The 14,655-nt window shown below is 41.2% G+C and overlaps 1 protein-coding gene across 1 annotated transcript; it reads right to left on the bottom strand.

Annotated features, from left to right (window-relative positions):
• Positions 1-581: 581 nt before the first annotated feature.
• asb7 (ankyrin repeat and SOCS box containing 7) lies at positions 582-14,123 on the bottom strand. The gene is made up of 5 exons (XM_061963740.2): positions 13,877-14,123; positions 13,271-13,358; positions 8,092-8,303; positions 5,525-6,130; positions 582-1,840 (listed from the first exon to the last, which is right to left on the bottom strand). The coding sequence occupies exons 2-5, from the start codon at positions 13,306-13,308 to the stop codon at positions 1,635-1,637; spliced, it is 1,062 nt and encodes a 353-aa protein (XP_061819724.1). The 5' UTR covers positions 13,309-13,358; positions 13,877-14,123; the 3' UTR covers positions 582-1,634.
• Between the last annotated feature and the right edge of the window lie 532 nt (positions 14,124-14,655).

Raw genomic sequence — 14,655 nt, 5'->3', positions numbered from 1 at the left:
ATAGTCTTGACTTGTGTAGTATCTGCTAGTCTAAGAAATAACATGTTTTGCATTAGCTGAAGTCTTTGTAGACATGTGCAGGTGGACAGCATACGCTTCACAAAAGCAAGGCTTAGCAAATCTGTCGATGTTAGGACTCTTAAGGACAGGTCTCCATGAAGAACAGTCATGATGACAGGAAATGCTAGGCAACATGCCCTTATTTGGATGTGTCGGAGTCAATTTCAGTACTATGAACTCAAAAACCTGAGATGACATCATTTTAGGCTATAAGGACTGGTTGCCATGTTTAGCTCAAATTTCTGAGATGTTCAAGGGTTCATCACCGGCGGGTCCTCTGATCCATTGTGACTCCACACCGCCCCTGTCCTGGTGGAGGGTGGCACAACCAGAGGTATACCACAACTGTATACTGTGGCACCTAAGAAGAAAACCCCTTCCAAAAAAAAAAAACCCAGTAAGATGATCTGATACGTTCCTGGCTGCCATCCTCTCGGCTTTCTCACACGCACACTCAAAGTTATTTAAGTTCCTTTCCAGGGAAACCTGCAGGGCTCGACAATGCAAAACAAAACAAAAGGACAAATGACGCAAGAGTTCAGATAAGTGGGCGGGGCTTCTCCCTCCCCCCGGGTCTCAGACCAACTTTATTGGTACATTCAGGAAGTCGCTCGCGCTTTTCAAAAATTACAAATATTTTGTCTTTCCTACAACCCATTCACTTGGAAGGAAAACCAAACGATTTATCATTGTCGCGTATGAGGGGGCCCCCTTGTGGCAGCCATTAGAATGGTTCTGTTGGAACAAGGGGTCCACATTTTTTTCTCACTGATACAAAATTAAGTAATGACAGGGCACTTTAATGCATGTTGCACATATATTTGTTATTAGCATAATTTTTGTAGTGTCGTATCAATTTTTGGGGGGTATTGCAAGGGCCGCAGTCCAAAAATGAGCATAACAATCCAGCAGGGGGCAACACAGCCAGACAGTTACATGTGCCTGTGCCTACGAGTGACTTCTTCTGAGGTTTTGTTGTGGAATTTTATCAGGAAGATGGCACGTGCAAACACACACATGAAAAAAAAAAAAAACAAGTTTAAATAAATTGTACAAAAATATTAATATAACACCCAGGAGACGTGTGCTCGCCATGTGGAAGACTGCAAACCGTGAATAGTCAACTTGGCAGTCCGGAAGACGTAGACGGGACCCTCTTGAGGCCTGTGCCCCCCCGCTCCACACGCACACTCGGCAGGCGGAGCCAGCAAAGGTTTCAACGTGGAGAACAAGGCAGGAACGCGCGGAACCGACTGACCCGTCAGTAAAGGAACCGAGAACAGTTCTTTCTCTTCTACGTCATTCTGGGACGGCGCGGCTTAGGGGAGGTGACGAGGAGTCCGGGTTCGAGTCCCCCGTCCTAGTCGCTGTTTGTGTCCATGGCCAGGGCACTTCACCCACATTGCCTGCCCCCCTCGTCCCTCCCACCCCACCCGCACATGGAAGCTTCCATGACCAAGCAGCTGATCTATGACCCCCGATCCGGTCCCGGGGCGCCGAACGATGGCTGCCCGCTGTTCCCTACAGAAGAATGGGTGAAATGCGGCGACACAACTTCACATACGTGACAAAAATCATCTTCTTCGTCTCCGCCTTTTTCTCCCCGGCGTGGGCGACACCAGGGGTTGCGTACGAGCTCGGATGCGATTGACTTTGTGCCTGAGATAGTCCTTCATGACAGTGGCGATGGGGAGCTTCTCCACCCGCATGTTGAGGCTCTGCAGGCCGATGCACTGACGGATCTTGATGCGACACAAGTCCTGCAGGCTCCTGGGCCGCCCTGAATAACACAAACCAAAGGGTGGAGGGGGTGTCCAAACTTTTTAGATCTTTAAGATGGAAACTGTAGCTGCCATTATGATGTGCAGTGATGTTTTCAAATGACCAAAGGTGGGTAGTAACGCGCTACATTTACTCAGTTACATCTACTTGAGTAACTTTTGGGATAAATTGTACTTCTAAGAGTAGTTTTAATGCAACATACTTTTATTTTTACTTGAGTATATTTATAGAGAAGAAACACTACTTTTTCTCCGCTCCATATATCTACATTCAGCTCGCTACTCGCAACTGATTTTTATCGATCTGTTAATGCACGCTTTGTTTTTTGGTTTGTCAGACAGATCTTCAAAGTAGGATCTATCGCATGCCTGCGTTTCACCAATCAAACAGAGCCAGGCGGTCACATGACACAAAGTTTCAGCGGCAAAACAACAACAAGCTTAAGCTTACATGAACTCAACGTCAAATTTGAGGAAGCACATCGCGGTAAGTAACGTTAGTAGATGTTTTGGCTGTCACCGTAGGCTGATGATAGCAGGAATCACTGTCAAATGTACATCGTGTGGGGACATTTATTAACGCACTGCAGCCTCATAGTAAGACAGACAGAGACACACTCACACGCGCACAGTCGCACACACACTCACGCATGCATAGAAACACCAATCAGAAGTGCACAGTGTGTTCCCAGGTGCACCGTGCAGCCCACACCTATCAGTTTATGGTTTGCGTAAAGGCTAACTTGTTATTTTCCTTTGTAATCTCTGCCTACTGAGCCTATGGTGCTGTTAAGTTATTGTGGCTCAATTTACCTTGATTTTTTTGTATGTTAGTATTATTATTTAATATATATTATTGTTTTAGTTGCTTAAGAGATATTCCTGGCTCTGAATTTGCTCATTGCTATTTTTATGTTTTTGTGCATTATTTGTTGCCGTTTAAACGAACAGGTTACTCATCAGTTACTCAGTACTTGAATAGTTTTTTCACAACATACTTTTTACTTTTACTCAAGTAAATATTTGGGTGACTACTCCTTACTTTTACTTGAGTAATAAATCTCTAAAGTAACAGTACTCTTACTTGAGTACAATTTCTGGCTACTTTACTCACCTCTGCAAATGACCGTAAGTCTTGAACTATACAAAGTATTTCAATGGTTGAAATCTGCGCTTTTGCATGATATACTAGTTACTATGGCAGCAGCTCAGACGAGGCACCAAGCAGTGTGGGTGGGGAGCGTTTCCACAGAGTGTTTCCAGAGCGAGCCTAAAAAGGCGGGTGTCAGGGACAGACGCGGAAGGAGATTTTTACAACAGAGTTCTAAAGCTTAGTGATGTATCAGATAGTTATTTTTACCCTTCGCATTCATATTTTGCTGTGTTTGTTGCATTTTGGTTACGTTTCGCTTGATGGTAACATCTGTCGATCGAGAGGGGGTGTGACGTTCATATGTTGTCAATATTCAGTGTTTTATCGTTCATAGTTAATATTGTAAATCCCATATTCTTTATTTTTATGTACATTCTGGGTGTCTCATTCAGTAGTAAAATGTAAAACTCCATTCCGTTTTTTAAGGTGGTCTGTCGTATCGTTTTTAGCATTCAATCAGACATTATTGTGAGGTTTTTGTATTAGTGTTCCTAAAAATAGATATACCAGCCCCCAGACACATTTTTTTCTCTAAATTTGGCCCCCCAAGTCAAGATAATTGCCTAGGCCTGCCCTAGCGGGCCGCCGAATCTATTTCTCAGCTGTGGTCTTACAGACATTTCTTAGGCGGGGACGGCGTGGCGCGGTTGGGAGAGTGGCTGTGTTAGCAACCTGAGGGTTCCTGGTTCAATCCCCACCTTCTACCATCCTAGTCCCGTCCGTTGTGTCCTTGAGCAAGACACTTCACCCTTGCTCCTGATGGGTCGTGGTTAGCGCCTTGCATGGCAGCTCCCGCCATCAGTGTGTGAATGTGTGTGTGAATGGGTGAATGTGGAAATAGTGTCAAAGCGCTTTGAGTTCCTTAAAAAAGGTAGAAAAGCGCTATACAAGTATAACCCATTTACCATTTAAGCGTTCTCGTTCTCGCGAGACTCTCGTTTGACGGGTCAAAGGTCGGGAGGGATAAACAAACCGAGAAAATGGCTCCTTTTTGAACCTGCTCCGTGGCCTTGTGGTCAGAGTGTCCGCCCTGAGATCGGTAGGTCGTGAGTTCAAACCCCGAGTCATACCAAAGACTATAAAAATGGGACCCATTACCTCCCTGCTTGGCACTCAGCATCAAGGGTTGGAATTGGGCGTTAAATCACCAAAAATGATTCCCGAGCGCGGCCACCGCTGCTGCTCAGTGCTCCCCTCACCTCCCAGAGGGTGGAACAAAAGGATGGGTCAAACGCAGAGAGTGATTTCACCCCACCTAGTGTGTGTGTGTTAACTATCAGTGGTAACTTTTAACTTTAAGCGCAAGAATTATGACTAAAGTAGTGAAGCTGTATTTTCATTTGCACTTCAACTTTATTATAATGATTTCATTTTAACTATTTTAGCACAACATAACTAAGTAAATCATTTTTTGGGCAGTTTTCTACTTTATACATTTATCTACTTTATACCTTTTTAGAGATGTCCGATAATATCGGACTGCCGATATTATCAGCCGATAAATGCTTTAAAATGTAATATCAAAAATTATCGGTATCGGTTTCAAACAGTAAAATGTATGACTTTTTAAAACGCCGCTGTGTACACGGACGTAGGGAGAAGTACAGAGCGCCATTAAACCTTAAAGGCACTGCCTTTGCGTGCCGGTCCAGTCACATAATATTTCACACACACAAGTGAATGCAAGCATACTTGGGCATGTTTGGTCAACAGCCATACAGGTCACACTGAGGGTGGCCGTATAAACAACTTTAACACTGTTACAAATATGCGCCACACTGTGAACCCACACCAAACAAGAATGACAAACACATTTCGGGAGAACAGCCGCACTGTAACACAACATAAACGCAACAGAACAAATACCCAGAACCCCTTGCAGCACTAACTCTTCCGGGACGCTACAATATACACCCCCCGCTACCCCCTACCCCTCCACCTCAACCCGCCCACCTCAACCTCCTCATGCTCTCTCAGGAAGAGCATGTTCCAAATTCCAAGCTGCTGTTTTGAGGCATGTTAAAAAAAATAACGCACTTTGTGACTTCAATAATAAATATGGCAGTGCCATGTTGGCATTTTTTTCCATAACTTGAGTTGATTTGTTTTGGAAAACCTTGTTACATTGTTTAATGCATCCAGCGGGGCATCACAACAAAATTAAGCATAATAATGTGTTGATTCCACGACTGTATATATCGGTATCGGTTTATATTGGTATCGGTAATTAAGAGTTGGACAATATCGGATATCGGCAAAAAAGCCATTATCGAACATCTCTAATAAAAAGTTGCGCTGGACGAGGCAGACGTGTCATGTGAGATAAGATATTAAATATCAAGGCAGGAATGACACCATTGTTCCTCTGACATCCCATGCAACACAAAGGCTACATTGCACAATGCTCGCTTGAGGTCACAATTGACATCACGGCCTAATGTGATGCCATGGCGTTGTCATAGCAACCAGCTAACATCAATGGACTGGAACACGATGTCAGAACTGATTGTGTGTGTGTGCGCGCACTCACTTGAGACGTCCTGCAGGAAGTCCAGACACGCACGGCTGTGTTGGGGCATGCTGACGGAGACGGCGGCGGGCGTCTGTCCCTCGTAGTTCCTGATGTTGGTGTTGGCGCCGTAGGCGTAGAGCATCTGAGCGCACAGGACGTCGTCGCGGATCGCCGACAGGTGCAAGGGGGTCTGGCCGTCCTCAAGCCGTCCCAGGTTGGTGTCGGCCCCCCGCTGCAGGAACATGCGGCAGTAGGAGTGGTTCCCCTTAATGACGGCGTAGCGCAGCACGAAGCCCTTCTGGATGTCTATGTTGGCGTTGTGGTCCAGGAGGATGCGCACGCAGCTGGAGCGCTCGCGGATCATGGCCAGCTGCAGCGGCGTGGTGCCCTTGTCGCTCAGCGGGTCCACTTCGGCCTTCAGCTCCAGCAGGAGTCGCACGAAGGCGTCGCGGCCGTAGTGGGCCGCCACGTGCAGCGGCGTCCAGCCGTCGTTGCTCTTGGCGTTGATGATGTCGCCGCAGAAGACCGAATCCAGCATGAGGCGAGCGATGCGTGCGCGGCCGTGCATGGCGGCGTAGTGCAGTGCCGTGAAGCCCCCGATGAGGTCTTTCACGGTGGGGTTGGCTGTGGGGGATAAGAGGGCACAGGTAAGCTGTTGACAAACACTTCCCCCTAGCTGTCACTGCACGTCACTACAACATAAACAGGTTGAGGCCATGTCCACAACATCGTCATTCTTTTGTTTATTCTTACTGGTGACTATTATTAAGGTTGAAGTTTATTTCAAAGATGCAGTTACAATATGATACATCACATTTTTTTAGTTTCTCATTGCAACATGTTCAAAAAGTAGGAAGATTTCCCATTTCATAGCAATTTATTCAATTCCTGTTGTTCATTTACGCACAATTTACTCCACAAATAATAAAGCTCTCAATAGTTAAATAATTGAACATCACATGAGAAAAAAATATATAGTATTTTTTTCCATTTATACACAATTTACTCCACACGGCCACCGCTCACTGCTCCCCTCACCTCCCAGGGGGTGATCAAGGGTGATGGGTCAAATGCAGAGAATAATTTCGCCACACCTAGTGTGTGTGTGTGACAATCATTGGTACTTTAACTTTAAATAAATAATATAGTTATCAATAAATAGTTAAATAAGTTGAATGTCACATGATGCAGAGATGAATAAGATTCTCATTATTATTTGTATTTTTCCAATTTATACAGTTTACTCCACAAATATTAAATAATAAATAGTAAAACAAGTTGAACATCAAATGGCATAAAATTATCTAATTTTTATTATTATTATTATTATTTGTATTTCTCCAATTTATAGTTTACTCCACAAATGTTAAATAATAAATAGTAAAATAAGTTGAACATCATATGGCATAAAATTATCTAATTTTTATTATTATTATTATTTAATTTATACACAATTTACTCCACAAAAAATAAAGTTCAAAACTAAATAGGTAAATAAGTTGAACTCCATTTCAGGCAAAACTGGATCATCATGCTTACATACTGTACATTACCTTTTGCATTATATTAATAATATTATGTGTTGTCTACCTCGTGTTTTTTTGTGTGTCATTGCCTGATATAAATAAATTTAAAAAAAAAATAATGAAATGATCTTATAAAATTTTTGATTAATTTTTATTATAATTTTGTTTTATCATTTTCTGGTCACGTGTTAAAATGTTTTGCAGCTTTTACTCAAGAATGTTCCTTAAAAGTGAACTCTAAAATTCAGCTTTACAGATGCCACGTGTAAAGACGTCATCTAACGACACCTGCTGGAACAATTTAGCAATAACATTTCAACATGTTCACTAAAATAAAAACGTGTAACATGTACCTTGATATCTAACCACTTTTTTTTATTTTTATAATTTCATATGGCCCACAAAAGCTTGGAAAAATGTGCATCAATAGAACACTTCATTTTGAATTGTATATCTTTTAAACAATGCAACAAACATTATCTTAACATATATTCCAAACACTTTAAATAAAAACTTAAATATCTGACTAATGATTTTAAAGCAAGTTATCATGAAGAAAAATAATCACATGCACAGGCAATCTCTATTTATAACCCGATTAGTGAGAATAATGATGTCACACTTAAGTTAAAAATATTAAACACGCTGTATATTTTACCGTGCACAAATTCATGGTGAAAAAATGTCCCCGAACAAATTTTTTGGCAACATTGTGACAGGCAGACCAGCCTCGGCCCCTTTGCACACGCAAGACCAAGAAGCTGCACAGTATCCAGACGCGTCATGTTAGGTTTGTGTGCAAATTGTGTGATTTTTACTCAAGTAACTTTTTAGAAATCTAATACTAATAACAAAGACAACAGTGGGGCCAGAAAAATATTGCTTAGGGATACACAAAGCCAGATGTTAATGGACAAATATTGATATTTATTTTATAGTTGGATTTGTTGCCTCGGCTGCCTATGTCCCTGATCTCTAGTCCCGTTATAATGTGTTTAAGAGCAAGGGCAAACAAGTATGTATTTGTGGCACAACTGAGGACAACAACACAAGTCTGACCTCCGTAATCCAGAAAGACGCGCACACATTGCTCGTTGCCTTTGGTGGCGGAGAAGTGCAGCAGCGTCCAGCCGTTGGCATCACGGGTCTTTGGCGAGTATCCTTGCTCCAGCATCTTCCTGACGCTGTAGGCGTCGCCCGCCGCCACCGCAGCCTGGATCTGCAGCTCCTCGGGTAGCTCGGTGTCCCCTCTGCACTGATGGTTCGGCATCCTGTTGACACATTTCCCAACAGTAATATTAGTCTTTACCAATAACCTCTATGAGGAGATGTGTACATACATTTATAAATATACCCTATTGTGTTTTCTCAAATGTGGAAAAAAAACTAGTTGCAAGCCACAAACGGCTCCCGGGAGCCGACTTTGGAAAGGAATATTAGGTTTGCCCAATCGAGGACAAAATATTAGATAGCGGTGGCCAAAATATTAGGTACTCCCAAGAGAGCTTTTTAATTCCACTTATGTTTTGTGATTGTATTTTCTCAAATGTGGAGAAAAAAAAAAAGAGTTGCGGGCCAGAAACGGTCCCGGGAGCCCACTTTGGAAAGGAATATTAGGTTCGCCCAACCGAGGACAAAATATTAGATAGCTATGGCCAAAATATTAGGTACTCCCAGAAAGCTCTTTAATTCCACTTATGTTTTTGGGTTTTTTTCAATGTAATTGTATTCTCAAACGTGGAAAAAAATTTGTTGCGGGCCACAAACGGTTCCCGGGAGCCCACTTTGGAAAGGAATAATTAGGTTCCCCCAACCGAAGACAAAATATTAGGTACCCCCAGAATGCTTTTTAATTCCACTTATGTTTTTTTTATGTGATTGTATTTTCTCAAATGTGGAAAAAAAACTAGTTGCGGGCCACAAACGGCTCCCGGGAGCCCACTTTGGAAAAGAATAACTTTAGGTTTGCCCACGGAAAAAAATAACATTAGGTTTGCCCAATCGAGGACAAAATATTAGAAAAAGATGGCCAAAATATTAGGTACTCCCAGAATGCTCTTTAATTCCACTTATGTTTTATTTATTTATTTAATTGTATTTTCTTAAAATGTGGGGGAAAAAAGCGGGCCAGAAACGGCTCCCGGGAGCCCACTTTGGAAAGGAATAATATTAGGTTTGCCCAACCGAGGACAAAATATTAGATAGCTATGGCCAAAATATTAGGTACCTCCAGAATGCTCTGTAATTCCACTTATGTTTTTGTTTTTTAATGTAATTGTATTTTCTCAAACGTAGGAAAAAAAATTAGTTGCGGGCCACAAACGTCTCCCGGGAGCCCACTTTGGAAAGGAATAATATTAGGTTTGCCCAACCGAGGACAAAATATTACATAGCTATGGACAAAATATTAGGTACTCCCAAGAATGCTCTTTAATTCCACTTGTGTTTTTTTTATGTGATTGTATTTTCTCAAATGTGGAAAAAAAGTAGTTGCGGGCCACAAACGGCTCCCGGGAGCCCACTTTGGAAAGGAATAATATTAGGTTCGCCCAACCGAGGACAAAATATTAGATAGCTATGGACAAAATATTAGGTACCCCCAAGAATGCTCTATAATTCCACTTATGTTTTTGTATTTTCTCAAACGTGGAAAAAAAAAAGAGTTGCGGCCCACAAACGGCTCCCGGGAGCCCACTTTGGAAAGGAATAATATTAGGTTCGCCCAACCGAGGACAAAATATTAGATAGCTATTGACAAAATATTAGGTACCCCCAAGAATGCTCTTTAATTCCACTTATTGTTCTATTTTCTCAAATGGGGAAAAAAAAAAGAAAAAGAAAAAAAAAGAAAAAAAAGAGTTGGGGGCCACAAACGGCTCCCGGGAGCACACGAAAGGAATAATATTAGATAGCTATGGACAAAATATTAGGTACCCCCAGAATGCTCTTTAATTCCACTTATGTTTTTGTATTTTCTCAAACGTGGAAAAAAAATTAGTTGCGGGCCACAAACGGCTCCCGGGAGCCCACTTTGGAAAGGAATAATATTAGGTTCGCCCAACCGAGGACAAAATATTAGATAGCTATGGCCATAGCATTAGGTACCCCCAAGAATGCTCTTTAATTCCACTTATTGTTTTATTTTCTCAAATGTGGAAAAAAAGAGTTGGGGGCCACAAACGGCTCCCGGGAGCACACGAAAGGAATAATATTAGGTTTGCCCAACTGAGGACAAAATATTAGATAGCTATGGCCAAAATATTAGGTACCCTCAGAATGCTCTTTAATTTCACTTATGTTTTATTTATGTGATTGTATTTTCTCAAATGTGGGGGGAAAAAATGAGTTGCGGGCCACAAACGGCTCCCGGGAGCCCACTTTGGAGAGGAATAATATTAGGTTCGCCCAATCGAGGACAAAATATTAGATAGAGATGGCCACAATATTAGGTACCCCCCAAGAATGCTTTTTAATTCCACTTATGTTTTTTATGTAATTGTATTTTTATTTATTTTTTATGTAGGAAAAAAATGAGTTGCGGGCCACAAACGGCTCCCGGGAGCCCACTTTGGAAAGGAATAATATTAGGTTCGCCCAACCGAGGACAAAATATTAGATAGCTATGGGCAAAATATTAGGTACCCCCAAGAATGCTCTTTAATTCCACTTATTGTTTTATTTTCTCAAATGTGGGAAAAAAAAAAAAAGAAAAAAAAAGAGTTGGGAGCCAATGGGAGCACACGGAAGGAATAATATTAGGTTTGCCCAACCGAGACAAAATATTAGATAGCTATGGACAAAATATTAGGTACCCCCAAGAATGCTCTTTAATTCCACTTATTGTTTTATTTTCTCAAATGTGGAAAAAAAAAAGAAGTTGGGAGCCACAAACAGCTCCCGGAAGCACACGAAATGAATAATATTAGGTTTGCCCAACTGAGGACAAAATATTAGATAGCTATGGCCAAAATATTAGGTACCCTCAGAATGCTCTTTAATTTCACTTGTTTTATTTATGTGATTGTATTTTCTCAAATGTGGGGGCAAAAAATGAGTTGCGGGCCACAAACGGCTCCCGGGAGCCCACTTTGGAGAGGAATAATATTAGGTTCGCCCAATCGAGGACAAAATATTAGATAGAGATGGCCACAATATTAGGTACCCCCCAAGAATGCTTTTTAATTCCACTTATGTTTTTTATGTATTTGTATTTTTATGTATTTTTTATGTAGGAAAAAAATGAGTTGCGGGCCACAAACGGCTCCCGGGAGCCCACTTTGGAAAGGAATAATATTAGGTTCGCCCAACCGAGGACAAAATATTAGATAGCTATGGACACAATATTAGGTACCCCCAAGAATGCTCTTTAATTCCACTTATTGTTTTATTTTCTCAAATGTGGAAAAAAAAGAAAGAAAAAAAAAGAGTTGGGAGCCAATGGGAGCACACGGAAGGAATAATATTAGGTATGCCCAACCGAGACAAAATATTAGATAGCTATGGACAAAATATTAGGTACCCCCAAGAATGCTCTTTAATTCCACTTATTGTTTTATTTTCTCAAATGTGGAAAAAAAGAAGAAGTTGGGAGCCACAAACGGCTCCCGGAAGCACACGAAAGGAATATTAGGTTTGCCCAACTGAGGACAAAATATTAGGTACTCGAATGCTCTTTAATTTCACTTATGTTTTATGTATGTGATTGTATTTTCTCAAATGAGGGGGCAAAAAATGAGTTGCGGGCCACAAACGGCTCCCGGGAGCCCACTTTGGAGAGGAATAATATTAGGTTCGCCCAATCGAGGACAAAATATTAGATAGCTATGGACAAAATATTAGGTACCCCCAAGAATGCTCTTTAATTCCACTTATTGTTTTATTTTCTCAAATGTGGAAAAAAAGAAGACATGCACCTGGGGATAAGTTGATTGGCTACACTAAATTGGCCCTAGTGTGTGGATGTGAGTGTGAATGTTGTCTGTCTATCTGTGTTGGCCCTGCGATGAGGTGGCGACTTGTCCAGGGTGTACACCGCCTTCCGCCCGATTGTAGCTGAGATAGGCTCCAGCGCCCCCCGCGCCCCCAAAGGGAATAAGCGGTATAAAATGGATGGAAAAAAAGAAAAAAAAAAAAAGAGTTGGGAGCCAATGGGAGCACACGGAAGGAATAATATTAGGTTTGCCCAACCGAGACAAAATATTAGATAGCTATGGACAAAATATTAGGTACCCCCAAGAATGCGCTTTAATTCCACTTATTGTTTTATTTTCTCAAATGTGGAAAAAAAAAAAAGTTGGGAGCCACAAACGGCTCCCGGAAGCACACTTTGGAAAAGAATAATATTAGGTTCGCCCAACCGAGACAAAATATTAGATAGCTATGGACAAAATATTAGGTACCCCCAAGAATGCTCTTTAATTCCACTTATTGTTTTATTTTCTCAAATGTGGAAAAAAAAAAGAGTTGGGAGCCCACTTTGGAAAGGAATATTAGGTTTGCCCAACTGAGGACAAAATATTAGATAGCTATGGCCAAAATATTAGGTACCCTCAGAATGCTCTTTAATTCCACTTATTGTTTTATTTTCTCAAATGTGGGAAAAAAGAGTTGGGGGCCACAAACGGCTCCCGGGAGCCCACTTTGGAAAGGAATAGTATTAGGTTCGCCCAACCGAGGACAAAATATTAGATAGCTATTAACAAAATATTAGGTACCCCCAAGAATGCTCTTTAATTCCACTTATTGTTTTATTTTCTCAAATGGGGGAAAAAAAAAAAAAAAAAAAAAAAAAAGAGTTGGGGGCCACAAACGGCTCCCGGGAGCCCACTTTGGAAAGGAACAATATTAGGTTCACCCGACCAACAACAAAATATTACATAGCTATGGCCAAAATATTAGGTACCCCCCAAGAATGCTTTTTAATTCCACTTGTTTTTTTTGTAATTTTATTTTTATTTTTTTTTATATGGGAAAAAATTTAGTTGCGGCTCCCGGGAGCCCACTTAGGAAAGGAATAATATTAGGTTTGCCCAACCGAGGACAAAATATTAGATAGCTATGGCCAAAATATTAGGTACCCCCAAGAATGCTCTTTAATTCCACTCATGTTTTTTATGCAATTGTATTTTATTTGTTTTTATGTGGGGGGAAAAAATAAGTTGCGGGCCACAAACGGCTCCCGGAAGCACACATTGGACACCCCCAGGCTAATCAATAACCTTGACTTAGGCGTGTTTACCTTTCTGCAAGCCGAGGAGACAAGTTTCTCTTCGTCATATCGGAGCAGCACTTTTGACAAAGACTTGATTCTTACTTAGAATGATGTCCTGCAACACAAAACCAAAACAAACAAAAAAAAGTGACGTTAGCCGGAGCTCCTGAGCGCGGCTCATAGTCAACACGATGACGAGTGCCGCGTAAAAAGTTGCGAGCAAGTTTGCAAACATTAGTTTTCCAGCGGGCTGCACAAAAGCCAACATTGGAAGAGAAGCCGCGAACAAAAGAAATGCTAGACACATATTGCTAACAATGCAGAAAAAAGCCATTCATAGACAAGAAGAATACAAGAACGGTAAGGAAACACTGAAGCAACTTTTAAGTGAATTACTTGAATGCAAAATGAGAGACTTGATTTAACGCGAGGCGGGTTAATTGACGCAATATTCTGTTGCGTCTCAGACTGAAGCTAGCACTAGTTAGCCGTAAAGCTAGCCATGCTAACCGGCTTCATTCTGCAGTGCTGCACTTCCACCATCGTAAAGTTACTTCTTCAACATTTTTGCACATAAAAAAGAAATGTCCTGCCGGAGAACACAAAAAAAACAAAACCAAAAAAAAAACATACTTGACAGACGTCGTGTGGACATTTGACGAACCAATCAGCGTCCAGACGGGAAAGCTAACCGAGTTGTCAAAGCTGCATTTTGGAGCCACTTTTCTGCCTCCAGGCGCGACGCCGACGAACAACATTTGGATTAATGAGTTTTAGGTGTGCGGACGCACATTCACCAGCGACATTTCTACGTCAAACGACGAGCTTTCATAGAAAGTCAGCCGTGGCTCGGAAGCGTCATTGGCGTCTCTTCCGTCATCATGACTTCAGAATAAAAGCACGTACCCGACGACCCCCTCAACTAATAAACACACGTAACAAAAAAAACAAAACAATAACTTGCAGGAAAATAAAAAAACAACTTATTTTTAAACCAAAAAACAAGTAATGTCGACCATACTTTTTGATTTTATATGCATTCACAACTGAGTAAAAACAATATTATGAATTTAACTGGAAAAATATGACTCTACAGTGAAGTAAAACACATTTTTTTATATATACATTTACACCCGAGTAAAGTAAAACCTTGCCCAACAATATACTTTATTCGCCTATACTTAATTAATACAATATACAGGTTCAATATGATGAAATAAAGGGGTATTGTATTATTATCCTGCAATAAAAAACATCAGCAATAAACATGCTGATATAAGTGTGACTGACGTTCGGTGTTATTGTATTATTTTTAATTTTTTAATACGTTGTTTTAGTCAAGTGCTTGTTGACGTTTTATTTTGGTAAAGAACCTTTTTTAATTAGTTATGCGCGTCTGCCATGCGCACGCT

The sequence above is a fragment of the Nerophis lumbriciformis genome, linkage group LG06, assembly GCF_033978685.3.
Source record: "Nerophis lumbriciformis linkage group LG06, RoL_Nlum_v2.1, whole genome shotgun sequence".
NCBI classification, from domain to species: Eukaryota; Metazoa; Chordata; class Actinopteri; order Syngnathiformes; family Syngnathidae; genus Nerophis; species Nerophis lumbriciformis.
The sequence above is the reverse complement of the archived record's forward strand: the minus strand, read 5'-3'. Positions and strand labels throughout refer to the sequence as shown.